Source organism: Poecile atricapillus, chromosome Z (genome assembly GCF_030490865.1).
Source record: "Poecile atricapillus isolate bPoeAtr1 chromosome Z, bPoeAtr1.hap1, whole genome shotgun sequence".
In the NCBI taxonomy this organism is placed as follows: domain Eukaryota; kingdom Metazoa; phylum Chordata; class Aves; order Passeriformes; family Paridae; genus Poecile; species Poecile atricapillus.
The window spans coordinates 94,317,444-94,337,185 of record NC_081289.1 but is presented as its reverse complement, the minus strand read 5'-3'; the positions used below and the strand labels follow the sequence as shown (position 1 = coordinate 94,337,185).

The 19,742-nt window shown below is 39.4% G+C and overlaps 1 protein-coding gene across 6 annotated transcripts in view; it reads left to right on the top strand.

The window, feature by feature from the left end:
• Window positions 1-790: 790 nt before the first annotated feature.
• ELAVL2 (ELAV like RNA binding protein 2) overlaps window positions 791-19,742 on the top strand; it is a 42,930-nt gene continuing 23,978 nt past the window's right edge. For 3 of the 6 annotated variants that reach the window (XM_058865244.1, XM_058865243.1, XM_058865242.1), the window contains exons 1-2: window positions 806-877; window positions 4,418-4,658. In XM_058865244.1, the coding sequence (XP_058721227.1) occupies window positions 806-877; window positions 4,418-4,658 (313 nt within the window). Of the gene's footprint in view, window positions 878-4,417; window positions 4,659-19,742 lie in introns of all 6 variants that reach the window. The other 3 variants (XM_058865241.1, XM_058865240.1, XM_058865245.1) reach the window with 2 other exon arrangements.

Here is a 19,742-nt window from a genome sequence, read left to right as displayed (position 1 = left end):
TTCAGGAGCTTTTCTGAGTTATATTTCACATCTGGACAACCTGTAATCATCTGCAAATGGCCTATTAGCCTTTGTGGTATCCTCCTAGAATTGTTCAGTGTAAATCTAACTGGATTTTCAGTGATGTTTTAGTTAAAACAAAGAACAGCTTCTTGTTTATAAGAACACTCTTATGAAAAACACTTGCATGTTTTGTTCCAGTTATTCCACTTGATAAATCCTTGACTCTGTTGCCCCTTGTATGTTCAGTGGTACTTTTAAACAGCTGTTGCAAGGAAACTTAGTACGATTTGCACAAGAATGGACTGGATTCTAACACAGTACTTTGTCATCTTTGTGTATTTTTTTTTTCCTGTGGGCTGGGAAAGGACATGTAAGGGGAACTGTCTTTTAGTGGTGCATGATCATCTTATGAACTGATGGAAAATCAACTCACTGTATTTCTTTGCTTTCCTCTTCTGTCTTGAAGATTTAAAAATATGTTTTGTGGCATAGTTTCTTTTAGGCACGGTGTGTTGCTGGAGGTAGTTTCCAGGGTAGAGGCAGGGGTAACTAAACTGCATTGTCTTCTAAACCTTCTTAAAAATAAGCATCTTATTTCACATAAGAAGAATAATTTTACATTTGAATTTGTAAAGATTAGATTGGAATTGCCTCAAATCCAATTAAACCACACTGCATGGACGTGCTGGGAATATAAATGCAATTACTGTAAATTTGTACAAACTGATTTGTTGCATTATCTTGCTAATCTAACATACAGTACTTTTTGTGTCCATATTGCAGACGGCAACTCCAAACTAACATGGCAGTCAGACTGTGTGATGTGGCTTCTCTGCTTAGAAGTGGTTCGTGGGCAGCAGAGCCTTGGACTGGGGTCTGTGGGACTTTTCTTAAATTCTGTAGGCTACTTCTTTACATGTTAATAGTGCTGAGGCCATACCAAAGTCTTTTAACCTTCCATTTGGAACGCTAACTCAGATATATGTTTCATTATGGGCTGTAGGTTGTGTTCCTATCCTGTGAGAGCCTAGAGCACAGTGGCATACCAAGAAAACTTTTCTGTAAAATGGTGATCTCCTGTAGAAATTACACTGCAGTGGCTTGCCTTTCTTCTACTGTCAATTAGATTTTAGTACTAATTGAAAATACACAGTGAATAATTGAAGAGGAGTATTGTACTAAAATGGTTTTGGTATGGTCTGAATACTAAATTGCAGTAACTTTGAAAACCTGTATAGTTGTGTTGTTATGATTACTATTTTAAAATTATATTTGCCAGTCTATTCTAAGAAATTTTTTAAAACTGTAAATTTATCTCAAACTATTTTTGAGTGAAAACTATTTAGTGCATTGTCTTGTATGAACAGTTCTCTTTAGCCTATTAGGGGGGTATGCATTATTTGTAAAACATATTAGTATCACTTTATTCAGAGCAGATGGTTCTATAGCTGAGAGATGCTGTAATTTTCAGCACACACAGGCTACTGCAGCTGTTCACTTGAATGTTGGCTTAGGATCCCATTCTTGCCACCTGAACATTAAAGTAAATGTGCAATTAAGAGAGAATTGTTTGTTGTCCTTGTTAAATCCTGTTAATTTTGATCAATGGACGCTTCAAATTCAAGAATAAAACATAAAAAGAGGAAAAAGGCAAACCTACAGAGCCTTAGAGCACAGCATTTGTGACTACCTTTAACAGGTATGCTAGTGTTTTGAAAAGTAATTTATCTTCATTGGGATAATCTGTAATCTTTTCAGTGGACATGTTCATCAGTGCCAGGAGCAGGTTACAATTTTGTCACAAGGGAAGAAAATCTTGTTGCAGTTGCAGCTCTTCAGGAAAACTAGATCACACTTTTCTAAAGAGTGCTCCTAATAGATGTATCCTTTTTTTTTTTTTTTCGTTGTGCTGAGCACAGAGCATAGAAATGTATTCCCAGGAATGTTGAAGTTGGACTTCTAGTAAGAAACTCAACTTATGCCCTCTTGTATTAATAGGAGATTGAGTTATGCAGTCTCTGAACACAGCTGACCTCATCAGCTGTTTGGATATGCACTGATTGCAAATGGTGCTTTAAACAGGACTGTTAGGACAGACCCTTCAGAGGTCCTGATGCTGCTCTGTGATTTTACAAGAGGCTTTTTTGTGAGAACTCCTCTTAGCAGTTTAATTATGAGGCTAAATTTCAGTGATTGGTGGATTTCTTTAGTGAACTTCTTGCATTGAAATATGTATTACTGGAGAATTAACCTACTTAATTTTCTCTTGCATGTTGTCCTAAACAGTTGGTCTCAAACAGAGTAGGCTGCCCAAATCTTAAATATTAGGATGCCATTAAAAATCCATTGTATTTACCATCTTTTGCCATTCAGTCTCTGACCGAGGTGGCAGAGAGCCTTTTGTATATGTGGCAACTTGTGGACAGGTGCTTGTGTACAAGCAGACTCCTGATTATTTCTGTTGCATCTTGCAGTCATAGTCAGTTACTATGGAGTGAGACACAGTAGAGTCAGACAGGTTTGAATTGCAAGTACCTTGGAGATTGTCTGTCTCTAATATACTTGCCACGGACACCTTCCACTAGATCAGGTTGCTCAAAGCTCTATCCAGCCTAATCTTGAATGTTTCAAGGGATGGGGTCATCCACAGCCTCTCTTGGCAAGTGCCTTACCACCTCACAAGCTTTCCGTTTGAAGACATACCGCTTTGCTCTGTGCTCTTCAAAAATGGCTCTTTCCATCTTTCTTGTAAGCTCCCTTCAGATAATAAAAGGCCACAATTAGGCCACTCCAAATTAATCTCTTTTCTAGGCTGAACAAACCTGATTCTCTCAGTATTTTGTCACAGGAGATGTGCTCTGTCCCTTTAATCCAAGCTCTCCTCTGAACTCACTCCAGCAGGTCCATCTCCTTCCTGTGCTGGGACCCCAGAGCTGGATGCAGGGTTTCAAGTGAAGCAGAATCCCCTCCCTCCCCTGCTGCCCACTCTGCTTTGGATGCAGCCCAGGACACATTCGGCTCTCCGGGTTGTGCGTGCTCATGGCTGAGCCATGTCCAGCCTCTCACCCCCAGCACCCGCAAGCCCTTCTCACTGGGCTGCTCTCCATCTGTTCATCCCCCAGCCTGTGTTGATATTGGGAGTGTCCTGGCCCAAGATGCAGCCCCTAGCACCTGGTCTTGTTAAACCTTGTGAGATTCCCATGGTCTCACGTTTTTCAGCCTGTCCAAGTACCTCTGGATGATATCCTGAACTTCAGGAGTGTCAGCAGCACCACTCAGCTTGGGGTCATCTGCCAACTTGTGGAGAGTGCACTTGATCCGTTTGTCTGTGCTACTAGTGAAGACATTGAGTAGCACTGGTCACACAGTATGGACCCCTGAGGGACACCACTTGTGACTGAGGGCCACTGAGACTGAGCTGTTGACCACCACCTCTGGTGGTCACTTTCTTACCTATTAAGCCACCCATAAATATTCTTTATTTTAGAGATAAAGATGTTGTAGAGGATTGTGTCAAAGGCTTTGCTTAAGTCTAGGTAGATAACACCTTGTAGCCCTTCCCATGTCCACTGATAGAGTCACTTCATCACAGAAAGGCCACTTGGTTGGTCAGACAGGACTTCCTGTTCTCCATCTGCTTTAGCACAGGTTCTAGGAGGATCTATTCTGTGGTCTTCCAGGCACAGAGTAGTTCTGGAGTGGTCTAAAAGTAAATTAAGTTCAAGATTCAAATCTAACTGTTCTCAGAGTTCAGGCGAGGGAAGAAATAAGAATTGTCAATTTTGGCAAATAAAAATATTTAGAAACCTGATTCCAGCCTGTGATGACAGAGGTTTGACATGGATGTTGTCAAGGAAGTGTGTATTTTTCATCCTAGCACATTCATATATCCCCTAAATATCTCTTCAAAGTACTTATCTTGATCTCTGCTATTTCTCATGAGAAGTATTCTTTGGATATAGTTAATGCCCACCTCTTTTTGAAAATACTCAAATTCTACTTCCTTAAAAGCTGCATTTCATGTTTTTTCAGTAACCAGTTGTAAGTTGCTAGAAATGATTACTTTTGAAAGAGGCTAGTTTTGTTTGGTAACTTCTGTAATAAGAAGGCTGTGATTCCCCTAAATGGAGGGAATGGCAGAGGATGGAAACTAAGCTTTGAATGCTGATTTCATTTAATGAGCTTGTAGAAGACAGTTTATTTGCTTGCAAGGTTCTAAAGTATTGTCTTGACTAACTGTTTAATGCCCTTCTGTACTGGTGTTTGCTTGTTTTTTTTCTTGCATGTAGAGGCAGTATATGGCCTTGACAGTACCATTTCTGCATAGTGACAGGTCTTCTAGGTTCTTGTTTAAACTCTCCTACTAGATGCTGAAATACGAATTTTGATGGTTCTTGTTTTCTGGTTTTTTCAGCAGGTAATTGCTGCCATGGAAACACAACTGTCTAATGGACCAACTTGTAATAACACAGCCCATGGTTCAGCTACCATAAACAATTGCTCATCACCAGTTGATTCTGGGAACACAGAAGACAGCAAGACCAATTTAATAGTCAACTACCTTCCACAAAACATGACCCAAGAGGAACTGAAGAGTCTGTTTGGCAGCATTGGGGAGATAGAATCCTGCAAGCTTGTCAGGGACAAAATAACGGGTATGTTGGTTTTGGAGATTTCTGTATCTTTTCATTTTTCCAACCAGCAAACTTTCAGATGGTATTCTGCAATTCTCTTAAGTAGTGGAATAAAGGCAGAAGGAAGCAGTGCTGATGCTACTGGTCAGAAGGAACCTATATTAATAAAATATTTGAAATTTTATACCCCAAAACTAAGGTTTTTTTATTTGCATTTCATTTAGGTTAGTTTGAGTGCTATAAATTCTAACAGGACATTTGTCTGGGATTTAGAGTACCGGGAAAGAAGATTCACATGTGGAAAAACAGATGTTTATACAAAGTTTCCTTGAATTTTAATTCAACCTCATTGAAGTTAGATTTCAGCACTTGATGCAAAGCTGCTTCTTTTCAGGGATGCAGGTGATGAAGCTTGTACCTTGGAAAAAGGATGTAGTATCTTACTTCATGGGTAAAGCTGGTTTTGAATTGCAGCACTTGAACAGTTCCTTTAGGATGCACACTTGAATCAATTTATGCTCCTTTGCTTCCTTTTTGCTGAACAGTCTGTCTGACTTCTCTTGGCTGAATTCTGTTGTTTGTTTCCCCTATGGCTCTGAATAACCAGCAGATCTTCCTACAGCAGATGACTTGTTCTTAAGACATTAGGTAGTGGAATGGGTAAATCTGTGAAGCACCCTCCTTCAGCATGGTAGTCTGGGATACTGAAATCACTGCTTTTAGTTGCTCTGGCCTGACCAAACCATAAAGCAATCTTTGCTCTTCAGTGTAAAGATTACTGAATGTTCATGGGGATGCCAAAGAAACCAGATGGGGCTGATAGCACAGCTTGCTGTCTTTAGGTGAAGTCTGGTTGATGGAGAAAACAAGCCTATTTTCTCTGTAGGTAATGACTTCAATGCTTTGAAACCAAAGGTCCCCTCCTTAGGTGTTTCCTGACCTCTTGTTGGAGTGGAAAGATGTAAAGTATCATCTCATCAGTTAGTGGGATGGCTGTTCAAAGACACTGTCTCTATCTTGCATATCCCACATTCCTTATCAAAGTTGCTTAGGAAGGACTTCAGAAGCTTCTGTGTAGGCCCACAGAAGTTAACCTCAAGGTCTTCATGATCAGTATTCATATTGCCCACATCCTTACATGATGGGTCTGATCTTGTATATGCCAGAAGCACACTGTTGCTGCCGTGTAGTTTCAAAAGACTCTTTACTTGGGAATAGAGCTAGACTTAATTGTTTCAGGGTGTGATGTTTTCCATATAACATGAAGTGATGCCTGAGAAGGATCCTGAATTTAAAGTACATTCTCAGTAGCAGAGGACTACAGAGTTGAAATTGAGATAGATAGATAGATAGCGTTACTACTTTTATCAGAGAGCAGCTCCTCAGCTTTGAGATACGCTTTCAGCTGCCAGAAAAAAATTCTGCATTGGTCTTGTTCCCAAAGGTTTTAGTATTATAAGTGAGATTGAGAGATACGGTGTCTTACCTTTTAACTGCACTGGGAGCAATACTTCTGATTTGAGTAGCCTGGAGCAAGATAACCTTGTGTTTGTAGATGCTGAGGAGAAAGCTCTCGACTTTCAATCTTGTTTTTACTCACTTTCAGAGAGTTTTGAAAAGCAAATTTTTCTTTTCCTTCTAAATTCAGAGCAAGGATTGTTACCAGGAAGAGATACGACATGAATTTCAGACCTTTTATTGGTTTTGTTCCCTTGTTAAAATGTAACAATTATTTTTGTCTTTCTTAAATGAACTGTCATGTGTGCTAGTTACTTGGTAAGTATCTTTAAATTTTAAGTTTAGGGTAGCATAGAAGTTGAAATACACTTCAATACTTAGGATATCAACAAGGTCTGTAATGACTGGTGTCTCCACCACTCTGTGTCTGGTAGTTTGCCAACAGACTGAAGTTTGGCGGCAACACATGTGGGCCAATCCAATCCTATCCTTGCCTTAGAGTGCTACTATCCCCTCAACTCAGTGTCAAAGACTGCGTTTCACTTCATGGCCACTGTCACTGCTCAAGACCAACAATAGGGAGGAAGTAACCATAGCCCACTGACCACTGAGACAGAGATCAACTTGTTTACCCCAAAGGGCATCATCCAGTGGTGCTTTGTGTGAAGTGTGATCTCTGCAGCTGTGCCCAGTTAGAAACCACAGTCCTGTCTTGAGAATCAGAGTTATTCCCCCTGGGATTACTGGGTTGCCAGGCCCATGTTTTAAAATTCAAAGATATCATGGCCAGCCACTGTCATCTTGACCCAAATACTCATTAGCATCTGGTGGATCTAAGCCAAGTTATCTCTGGCCCTGTTATTTAGCACTCACTCTGTGATCACATCTGCAGCACTGAAGTGCACTTGCATTATCGTAGAAGCACAGAATGTTTTCAGTTGGGTGGTACCTTAATAAGCATCTAATTCCAACCTCACTGCCATGGGCAGAGGTGAAAGTGCTTCATTTCCTTGAAGCTGTCTGCACTCTTTAGGATTGAGAGGACTTGAATTTTAAGGCTTTCCTTGTTTCTTTCCCTGTATGGAAAACCTGTTTGAGGGGAAGGAGGCACCCTGGAGTTCACTTACTAATTTCATGTGAGGAGTTTGAAGTCCAAGTCCTGATTATTTTATTGATTTTTAGCTTGGGACTTACTTGTGAATAAGGGAGAAAGCTGATCTGTGAAGGTTCCTGAGATAGATCTCCAAGCATACCCTTCATGGGCAGAACTTTGTGTTGGGGGCAGCATTAATAGTTAAAGTGAAGTCTGCTTTCTCTATTAATTTAAAACCAGTTCAAGTGTTACCAGTAAGAATTAAAGTAGCTGATTGCTGTTTTATTGTTTTACTGAAGGTAAATAAATTAAATGTTGGTAGTATTGATGATTCTAAAGGGTGCTGAACAAGAGTCTTTATGTGAGAATCCCACTGACAGCAGCATCTGATAAGTGGGTCATGAGCATCACTTTATCTTCACATGTTAACCAGAGAATCTGTCAGGAATGAGTCACTGTGCCTAGATATTTTAGTCTGTGTTATGTGTTAACTCTTACATGCTTTTGATTAACACAGATGTTTATCAATACAAATTATAAAACTACTGCGTACGTTAATTGTGGTTGCGCAATGGGTAGGGGACCCTGGTCTCAACAAAGCAACATTACTGAATTCCAGGCAGCCACTTTAGATAACTGTTTAATTTAGTTTAAGTGCTTATACATATTTAAAGGCAGCAGAGGCAACATTTATCATACAATGATAACACTTTAAGTAATCTAGTGTTAAGCATGTATAGTTACGAAAAATAAACTAAAAATACTCTAAATGTTAGGGAAGAGGATAAAATGGAATGAAGTTTAATTATTGGAGCTGCCCCTGGTCAAGAACTTTAAAGAGCACATGCTTTCTGCTTGCACAAGATAGACGGATTTAGCAGCTTTTGAAAAAAATACAAGAAACAGTAGTAGCTAGCACTTAAAAAGCAAAAAATATCATAGTATGGTCAACATTTTTGGACCTACTTTTCTGAAACTTGAATATAGGTAAAAATGTGACTATAGTCACCTTAAAAAAAACAAGACAAAAAAACAATGATTGCATTCTTTTAATTCCTACTGTCTTTAGTACAATTTCAGTTGTCTATGTGGAAGATTAATGCTTAATTTCCACATAGTGGAATAATGTTCCAGTTTTCAGTCATTCTTGTGGCATTCTTAGCTAAACTGAAACTCATGGAATATAGACTCCATAATTTCAGAAAGCAGCTAACTCAGATGTTTTAAGTTTGGGAAAATATTTGGGTTTTTTTTGCTTCAAAGCTTCTGTACTCGTCTCTCATTAAAATAATCATGTACTCATAAAATCACAACTTACTTTCTTTAAAAGAGAACCTGCTCATGAATAGGTGTGGTTTTCTTGTCTCCTTGACTGTATTTGAACTGGTAATAATGGTTATATATGGATTGGATTAAATTTGCAGTTTAGCATGCCTGCTTGTTCTGTCTAAAAAGTGAGGCAGGATGTGCATAGGGACTTAGGCTAGGACTGTTTCACATTCATAGACTTGTGTATGAACTTTGAAGCTGTGGTAATACTGTTACCTTTAGTACAAGAAGATAGATGCTCTGCTCTTGAAGACTTCATCAATTCCTGCTGCCTTCTATCATCTCTGCTTGAAGATAAAGAGTAAGTCCACTTTAGGACATGCCTGCTGATCACTGTTAGTTACATGGCATGTTTTCCAGACTTGGTCCAGCTGCCCTGCTGTGGAGCTTACATGCTGTTGAAAGTCTGATCCTCTTACACACTTTTTTCAAAAAAAATCTGGATTCCTGTTTTTCTTGTGGCTGGCAACTGTCTGTCAGACCACTGTGGTGGTGGTTCTTTACGGTCAAAATTATAGGTTCACAGAGTAAAGTTCAAGTCTTCTGTGTGAAACACAGTTCAGATGTCTAGACCTGTAGTTCTAGAAAAACTGCCTTAAAATTGAATGCTTCCATAAAATCGTTGAAGCAGCTGTGTCAATATGTTTGCAACTAAAGTTTGTACAGACAGTTTCAGTTCTCATGCATGTTCTCAGTCTTCATTGAAGTACCATGGTAATAAATGCAAAGGATTCTGAGTTGGTCATAGAAACAGAAAGAAATTACAGAGTTGGACATAATGTCATCAGATGGAGCTCGTGTTCTTCACAGTGGTAATACTGGTCACAATTCAGTGTTGGCCATGTATGTGCGTCTGATCAGTGCAGTGTTGTTAGGAGGGACTCTCCTCTGCCAGATTCTTGGTTATGGAGCACTCAGTCTCCTCTAGTGCAGTCGGAGGAAATGCTTGTCACAATGCTGAATTAGTCAGCCAGAAAAGCTGGGGCCATGACTTGGAGAAGGATTTTCTTTTCTGAGGGGTAAGTGGCCTGTTTCAGCAGAGAATGGATGAAAAGTTGATCTCTTAGAGAGGGTTCTTACGCTTGCTTTGACTTGCACTGCAATCTTTTGGTAATCAATGGAAAACCTACTTGTGTCGTTAGTGGAAGCAGTACAGTGTGTGTTACCTGACTGGCTGCTTGAATCTAGAACACGTGAAACTTGTTAAGCTCTGCAGTGTTCACTCCTATCATAACATTGTAAATGTTAGTGTTTGGCAAGGGCAGATCTGTTGGAAACCTTATGCCTTGTCAGTGCTACTGCATATCTAAAACTCCCGACTTTGAAAGTGATCTCAGTTGAGCCTGGGCTGCCAGTTTCTTTCAAGTCTCTTGTCACTGTTGCTCTGAGCAGTCTTAGCTTTCTCTTCAGCTCTAAATCTTTCACTTCCCTTAATGGAAGTCTAATTTTAGTGTATGTAAACTAACCTTACAGGAAGACTCAGAAAGAAAATATGAACATGCTTTAATCTGAGGCTCCTAATTTGATGCTTCTTACTGCCTTGAAGATAAGGTAAGAGGCAAAGTAGGTTTTACTTTTTTATGTCCCAGAAGAAGCAAGAAGGAAGCAGGAGGAGAGAGTTTGGTGTATCTGTGGAGGAGATTAGTGTTTAAAGTTACTTTATTTACAGTGTAGAAAGTTTTAAGCAGTCCCATGAGAAAAAAAGAAAATTTTGAGCATAGTAGGGCAATGAGTAGCTGGAATTTCAGGCACTTATTCGTACAGTACGAGTGCCTGATACAGAGAGTACCAATGGATGCACATTCTTCATTGTGTTTCAAGAAAGGCTTGCTATTTTTTTAAACTCCCCAGATCTTTTTCCTTGTTTTTACCCTTTACTCCCAATATGTTTGATCTTTACAGTCCTATGTGGCTCTAATGCATCAGATGTTTTGTGTACTTGGCTGGGAGAGTAGAGTGATTTGGTAGCTAAAGGAATAACTAGTTGAAGCTGCCTGCTCTTTAGTGGTGTGCTGAGTCTGTAATATTCAGGGGTACTTGCTAGCTAGTGCTAGGGTGGTGTACTGAGGTGAGTGAGCTTTTTGTCAGCCTGAGAGTTTCTGATTAAGGCAGGGTTGTGGACAGAAGGTGCTGCCTGGAAAAGTGAATCTTGCCAATAGATTGTTGTGCAAAACTTGACTAAAATGTGAAGTTAAAAAGAGAAACCAAATGGGATTGGAGGCAAATTTCTATTTATTTGAATTCTTGTATATTTGTGGTGACAGACTGCTCTCTGGAGCATCTTGCTCAAGACCTTGAAGATCTTTTGGGGATGGGGAGGGTTGATTTTAAAATCACCTTTGTAATTTTCAAGTGTGTTTCAAACTCTGCCGATGTTAAAATGCAGTATCTGGTGTGGCCTAGGGACTTGGTGAGTTACAGCACAAAGTTAATAAAGTGATTTTGAACTTCATGTGCTTGTTGCAGAAAAGTGCAGCAGCAGAGTATTGGCTTACTTAGCTAGCTTGGGTGTTTGAAATACCATCCTACAGGGATAATCCTGAAAGAGTTAAGTTTCAAAGAAACCTTATGTGTGGACCCAGAGCACAACTAACATCTTAAGTCTCCTAACCGGTTGTAATTAAATGATTCAACATTCCTTCCAACCCAGGCAATTCTGTGGTGTTTTATATTTCTGATTGCTATTTAATATTACTGGAAAATATTTAGCAGTATTTACTGTACCTTTACATAGTAAAGACATAATTTATTGTACTTCACATGTCTCCTGGAAATGAGTCATGTAAACAGGTGAGGATAAAGAAAATTGTTTCGCCTTGTGTTACTCAAGATAGAACTTAATTGTCTTTCTACTTTCACAGGCACAACACTGTTTCGGCTTTTCAAAGTTCATAGGCTTTGTTTTCACAAGTAAAGGAGGTAGAAAAGACCTGTTCGACTAACCTGCCAGCGATTCACTCATAGTGCTAACTTTGTGGAAACAAGCTCTTTTTAAAAATGGTTATTCATCCATTTATTAACCTGAGCTAATGAGTTGATCTCAATCTATAGCATAAGCAAGAACTTGATGTTTTAAAGATTAACTCTTTTTATATGACTAAATATAACTAGTGACCTTTCTGATTGCTGAATCACTCTGCTTTTCAGCAAACATTGTGCCTTTTGATGGAGATGATTGCAATATAGATTATCCTGCACCTTTCTGTGAGCAGATTACCATTCACTTTTGTCAGTGGCTGCCATAACTTGAAAGAAGCTGTGAAAGCATTGGGGTTTGCAAACTTGCACTGGTCCTGTAGTGATGTGAATTCTCTCACATACTTTTTGCTTCATTCTGGGAGTCCTAGGCTTGCCAGTTTGATATATCTTACATTGTGTACTTTTTTGTATGTGTATGTAGGTATGTGTTGCTGTTATATCTTGGTGATCAAACAGCTAGGCCAGCTGTTTGAATAAGTGTTTGATTCTAGTGGAAGCTAGTGTGTAAGAGACCTCTCGTAGGCTTAAGTTTTTACAGCATAACTTCTTTTCAGGGTAACTGTGCTGTAAAGTTAGAGCAAAGTATGAAGGTATGTTTCAGTGATTTCTGTCTCAGTTTGGGTAGTGATGTAACTGACCTGCATGCCCTGGAGCTCTTTCACTCCAAGGATGTCATGTGCATTATAAGGACCTGTATATCCCTACAGAAAGTAGATATTTCCTCTTAGCCTCCACAAGCTGAGTGGTAAGTAATAAGACTTCAAGCTGCAGATGGTTCTAATAGGTTCATGTTTGGTCCATTATGTATTGAGGCAGCTAATATATCTTTCTGCAGAAGCAAGACCTTAAAATACATGCAAGGAACTTTTCTAGCTGCATGTGTTTATTTTCTATAAAATATATGTATAGCTACATTTTATTTTCTTTTATCATGGTACTTCAACTGGCAGCTCTTACTATGAAAATTTGCCAGACGGCCATTGTGGTTTTCTGTGTACAACTGCAGAAAAGGGCTTACTCTACTATTCTCTTGAATTTTTCTTCCTGGAGTATGTCAAGTCAGAATGGAAATAGAAAGCTGTAGAATGCCATAGAAGAAAACTATGCAAGCCTGTGGCTTTAGTGACCTAATACTTTAATCCACAGTAAAGAGAAAATAACTGAGAGAGCTCAGATCTTGTACTTTATTTTATGATTCCTTTAATATTTTTTTTAAATCTGCTAATTCCCACAGTTAACAAAATCTGCTAATTCCCACAGTTATCAAGGACGTAGCCATATTATCTTCAAAATTTCTGCACTGTTGACCAGCTGTTGCAATTACTTTGTTTTTACCTTTGCTTATTTGAGGCATTTAGCAGAATTTACTAAAACAGAAGGAGATTTTTAATCTGAATTCTTTCCTATCTTCTGAGTTTCTGGATCTGTTGTGGATAAAGTTTTCTTTGTAGTCTTTCTTGTAGCTGTGGCTTTGTGCACAAACTAAAGCTCTTTTTGAAATGCACTTGGAGCCTAATAATGCTGCACAATTGTTATGAAGTCTTGCATCTATAGTAAGATGTGTTGATTATTTTAGTCTCCCCCCCCCTCTTCCCCACCACCTTCTAAACTAAAAATGCCAGGCTTACTTGTGGAAGCATTTTGCTGTGTTCATGTAAGAATTAATTGTTGTGGAGACGTAATTCAGTTTCAAATAATGAAAACTTCAGCTTTTCTCAGCATATTTTTTTCATACGTTCTTTTAGCAACTGCAAAGAGAAACAGCTTTTTCCAGCTATTTAGTATTACAGATTAGTAGTTGTTCTTGTTTGTTAATTGCAGCTGTTAGAACTGGAAAAAATGTCCGGCTTGTTCATACTTTCAAGCACATGTTTTTTGAGTTGACAGTTAAGACCCTTCACTAGGGAAAGAAATGATGTTTTGAGGACAGCTTAATATTTTTTGCATTTTTTTTATTCATCAGTAAAGACCAGAAAAAAAAATCAAAACAGAAGCATGTGATTGAAAGTAACATTGGAAGTTAACTTATGAAGAAAGTTCCCTAGAGCAGGGAAATCATTTTCAAACTTGACATCATGGCACATTCCAGGATGTCTTTCAAAACTCTGAGGTTAAATAGCAGGTAAACACCTGGACAAAAACCAAACCAAAACAATCGTTCCAAAGCTGTATGTGTTTCTGTGAAGTTTTGGAAAAGAACTTATGTTCAGGTGTGTCCTGCTTTTGGCTGGGAAGAGAGTTCCTTTATTCTGAGCAGTAGGTACAGTGCTGTGTTTTGGAATCAGTATGAAAACAATGTTGATTGCACACGGCTGGTTTGGCTGTTGCTGAGCAGTGTTTACCCTGAGCTGAGGACTGCTCAGTGTTTCGTGCTCTGCCAGCAAGCAGGTGTGGGAGCATAGCCAGGGCAGGGACCTGAACTGGCCAGCAATGTGTTCCACACCATAGAACCTCATGCCCAAATTAATAATCTGGGGGAGTTACCTGAACTGGGGGCTGCTCACAGTTCGGGGACAGGATTTGATATAAGTCAGTGGATGATGAGCATTTTTTTATCTGTCACTTGTTTTCCTTGGTGTTTCTCTCCTTTTTTGTTTTATTTTATTAGTAGTATTTCATGTTACTTTGTTTCAATTACTCAACTGGTCTTCACTGGCAAGCTTTTTTTTTTAACTTCTCCTGTTTTTGACAGGGATGTGAGGGGGAGTGTTTTTAGATGTGGCTGTGTGCTTTTAGTTGCCAGCTGGGTTTAAACCACATCAAAGTGCCGTGCCAGTTTTTAACTTGGGTGAGCACATTGCCACAGGTTTTGAAACACCTCAGGAGTAGAATAAAGTGCTCTACATCCACTTGCTTATTTAAGGTGACTAGGTAGAAACAATAAGGAGAATATGTAACACTGCTGGCTGTATTCCTGACAAAGAGTAAACTGAATGCAAAAGATAAAACTGGGATGCCTGAACATGTGACTACTAATAATGGTAAAAATTAAGGGTATAGCTAGCTTCCAGAAAAGTACTTGGTTTGGCAAATTCTATGGTGTTATTTTACCTTGGTGTGGTAAGGATTTTCTCCTTGTAATATGACAAGCTAGTTTGTAAGAAAGTCTGGCTGTCTAGTTCAGTCTTCATTATTTCAGGTAGTTTGTGGCTGTTGTTTGTTATGCTTAAACATGAGGCAGTAACGGGCAAGATTATCAGTGTTCTTCCTCCTTTAGTGTCATGAGTATTCACTGTTTCTTGTGCAACAGCATGCACCTTCCCATGCAGTTCCTTCTTTCAACCATGCTTTCTGGCATTGCAATTTTCTGTTTTGACAAATAACCTGTTAATAACCTTCAGTTGTTGTCTCTTCTGGCTTGTTGAACATCTTTCATCAGGTTCATGCAATGCCTAGCATCCATTGTACCCCCACCATGAACTTTATCCTGATGCTGCAGGGAAGAACTAGAACTGCGCTATCACTTTTGTATCCAGCAACAAGCTTGTGTTGATGAAGCACCAGATGAAGAATTATAAGATATAAGGCAGGAGGATGGCACCAAATTAATAAAGAGTTGAACCTGGCTTTGAGATTATACATAGTCTACTTATTGTGTGGCAGGATATACTGTCAAATACTTTGATCAGCATTTGATCCTTTTCATTCGTTCTTCAACTTCCATTATTCCAGATCTAGGGAAATAGCTGCGAAAAGGTTTGGGAGAAAGGCATTGAATTATCAAATACTGAAATCTAGTAGTGAACATAGTTTACAGGTGTTTTTGTACATGCTGCTCAGCCTTGCCTGCTCAGTGATGTATGGGTTGTGTGTTCAGTAAATAGAATCCATCTGCTGAAACTATAAGCAAACTTATTTGTTATTTAACTTAATAAATTAGGGATTGTTCAATGACATACGCAGGTTCCCTCATTTTGCCAAGTTGTTCTTAAAACTCAGTTCAAGCCTTAATGCAAACTAAAATATAGTTTGAAGCTTGAACAGTGACTTACATTATGAGTAAATAGAAAGGTTGATTGTATTCTCTACTTATTAATTTAGCCCTTCTTGTTCACATTCATGTAGGGAGTTTCAGATACAGTGCTACACTTAATTGAGTTGTATGTCTGAATGTGTGCTCCTGGCCTTAGTCAGTGCCAAGATAATAGTGTGGTAGTCTCCATGGCATTAATCACAGATGACAGTAGTGACTTAAGAATAAGAGGTAACTTTTTGTAGAAGAGCTGGTGCCAGCTGAATGATACTTCATCTTGGCTCACAAGTCCTCTGTGAGGTTTTCACTCTGCAGGATCACTCTAGCATTATTATAGAACATTCCAACAACTTCAATTGCAAAATCCACATAGACAAAAGGGTTGGATGCTTCTTACTTCTATATCTGAAACTCTGTTAAACTTTCCATGCTTCTGAAGTTGGGCTGGAGTCTATTAGTATTATCTTTTCTATGGCCATGCTGGCTTGCTTTCAGAACAGCGCTGACTACTACTTGCAGCTTTTAGGTTGATCTTTACATAATCCTGTTGGTTTTCTGTAGTGCCACTTTTGCTTTGGTGTACTGATCACGGAACGTATCTTCACCCTGAAATTTTAGGGGACTTGCAAAAATTGAGTCCATGAGAAGAATTTTAATGGGAGCTTTATACATGGTCTTTCTGTGTTGTCATGGATGTTTCTTTTAACAGCATTCTTCCACCAGTGCATACAGCCTTTGGAGTGATGAAAGGCAGAATAAAACCTGTAATGCCAAGTTTCTGTGAATTTGACTTGGTCCTGATTACAAAAATATGAAGCTGGCTTGTTTTTGCAGTAGTTTAGTGGATTTTTGCCAGTTAACTTCACACACAGAGACAGAAGCTCTGACAAACAAGCACAGTTTGCTTTATTGAAAACAGTGCTTGTAAAATGACCATTTACATGGCTGGAAGCAAAAAATACATTACTGTTCACTAGAAAATGGACTATTCTCTTTCAGTCAAGGACTGGATGGCAGTTTTTGGAGGAGTTAAGAGTTGCCTTACTGAAGGCAGCATATGTAGCTGAAGTTAAATTATCAAAAGAAATAAGATCTCAATCTTCTGGAATTCCTGTGAGTTCTCTTTCTGTAGACAATAAATTCCAGTTTTTAGACTCAGAGTTGTGTTCTTCACTGTAATAATGATGCAAATAATATGTCCCGTTTGTTGGGTTTTTTTCAAGATAGGTTTTTTACCATTTCTTCTGTGCTATTGCTGTTCTTACCAGTTATTCCTGTAGCTTAGTCTTTTGCAATAAGATCTTTTTGCAGAAGTTGAAAGAGCCTGGTATGTCTGAAGTGATTGTATGGTGACTATTGTAGAAAAATCCCATTTTTTAACTGTATGCTTATCAGTAATTTTTGATTGTTCTGTGGAAATGTATGAATGTGTTATTTGCTGTTCAGATTTCTAATTTTCCAGAGTATGATTGGTTAGTCTCTGCTTAGTTTCTGTATTAGACCATGAAAATTGTTTCATACCTTAGTGGTGTGTATTAATTTTAAGATGTATTATTAATGAGGCTGTAAATGTTTTGGGGTTTTTTGTTGGTTTTTTCTCATTCTTTTTGGTATGCCTATTGGGATGTGGTCATTTATGACAGTTGTGGGTTTTCTCTTCCAAAATTTAGCATTAACAGGATTCAATTAGTGATGCTGCTTTGGTTACCTTACTTTTATCTGTTAGTGAGAACTTCGAAACAGCAGCTCTTCTTGCTCTTTAAAATGAACCAGTACATTTCATACAACTCATTCAGTCTTACTTGATCAGTACATTCTGAAAAGGTTTTGAGAGCTCAGCTGCTTCTTGAATTTGTCTTGACTCTGTTTTTTCTGGAAAAAATTATCACGTGATACTCTTAATTATTTATTTTGTTTGACCTTCAGACTTTACAGGAATGTTTTACTATTCCAGACAAGATGCAGGATTATCTGGTTACTCTGGTAATGTAATCAGCAGTTGCTTCCAGAAGTTAGCTTGCACAGCCCTTTGACTTGGGTAATCCATAGCTCTGATGGGAAATAGCAGCCAAGGACTCCCTCGTGTGGTGGGTATCTCAGACTTTAAAAAGAATTGTGCTGCATTGTCAAAAAGCTGTTCTGGTTCATGCCAGTAGAAAGTGTGCATTGAAATGATGCAGTTGGCTGGCTGTGGGAAGAAATGCAGCAATGCAGGCTCTTCTAGTGCTGAAGCTGCTTTCCTTTCAGCATCTGCTACTTATTTGGTAGTAATACCATTGTATACTACAGTGGGTAGTGTTGGGGGGAAAAGAAGGTACCAACTGTATGCTCAAGCAAAGTAGTTCTACAGCACTGTCTCTAGATTCTGTTGGGGAAGACAGGCTTCTCAGATATGCATATTATCTTCAGCAGCAGCTATTTAGAGAGAGAAATTGTGAGAACACAGGTTCAGATAGCTGGACAGCAGGAGGCATCAGGACCATAGGCCAGAAATGTCCAGGGGAAAATCTATTGAAATTTCTGCCCAAAATCCATTGAGAGAAGACCTAGTGGAATACCAAGATGCTTTAATCAGTCATTAAATAAAACTACAATATTAACAGCTACTCTCTAATCATGGTATCAGGCAGAAAGGAATATCCATTCTTTGCAGGACCTATAAAATGTTGCAGGACTACCAAAAAGGCAGCATTTTTGTTCACTGGGCATTTGTGAGGGACTCCACCCCTCTTGAAAGGCCTTATTTAACTACCATTATGTTAAAAATTGTATTAATCTACCTTTCAAGTCTTCCTTTTAATGTATAGCACATAGTTATTGACCACTTTTATGCAAAATGCACAGTTCAGATAACTGAACTTTTAGAAACATAAAATAGTTTGTTTTGGAAGGGAACTTGAAAAATCATCTAGTTCTAATCCTCCTTCCTTAGACAGGGACATTTTCCCCTAGAACAGGTTATTTGAAGCCCCATCCAGACTGGCCTTGAACTTCTCTAGGGATGAGGCATCCACAGTTTCTCTGGGCAACCTGTTCTGGTGTCTCACCATACAAAGAAAGCATTTCTTTCTTGTACCTGATCTAAATCTTCCCTCTTCCAGTTTAAAGCCATTCCCCCTTCTCCTATCACTGCATTCCCTTGTAAAATGTCACTTTCCAGCTCTCTTTTAGGTTCCATTTAGGTAGTGGGAGGTGCCGTACAATCTCTCCAGAGCCTTCTCCAGGCAGAATAAACCCAGTTTTTTTAGCCTGTCCTCGTAGGAGAGGTGCTGCAGAATGCCTTCCCTCCCCTGCTGCCCATGCTGCTTTGGATGCAGCCCAGGACACGTTTGGCTCTCTAGGCTGTGAGTGCACATGGCTGGGTCATGTCCAGCCTCTCATCCACCAGCACCCCCAAGTCCTCTTTGTCAGGGCTGTACTTACTCCATTTCTGCCCACCCTTTATTTGTCCTTGGGATTGCCCCAACCCAGGTTCAGGACCTTACACTTGGCCTGGTTGAACTTAATGAGATTCTCACAGAGGCACACACCTTTCAAGCTGTCTAGATCCCTCTGGATAGCATCCCTTCCCTCAAGAGTATTGATGGTACCATGCAGATCAGTGTTGTCAGCAAACTTGCTGAGGGTGCCTGTGATCCCGCTGTCCATGTTGGTGACAGAGTGAAACAGGGCCAGTCCCAATACTGACCCCATATGAACACTACTTGCTGCTTGTCCTTGATGTCCACTTGGACATTGAGACACTGACAGCAACTCTTTGAGGGAACATCCAGCCAATTCCTTAGTCACCACTGAATCCATGTTTCTCCAGCTTACAGACCAAGAGCATTGCGTGGGACAGTATAAAATGCTTCGCACAGCTGTGGGTAGGTGACATCAGTCACTCTTCCCTCATCCACCAACCTCATTCACCCTATTGTAGAAGGCCACCAAATTTGTCTGGCACAATTTGCTGGCTGTTGTCACCCTTCTGTTGTCTTTGTCTTACCATAATTGAAAGGTCTGCTTCATGATCTCACACTCTGAGACAAGACTGATGAGCCTATAGTTCCCCCACTTTATTAATTTCCCTTTTTGAAAATGAAAGTTATGTTTCTGCTTTTCCAGTTAGTGGGAACTTCATCATGCCACAGCTTCTCAAATACAATGGATAATGGTTTAGCCATTTCCTCTGCCCGTTCCCTTAGGAGCCCATGAATGTATCTGACCAGCTCTTAAGGACTTGTGCACCTTCAGGTTCCTTAGATGGTTTTGAACCTGATGCTTTTGTACA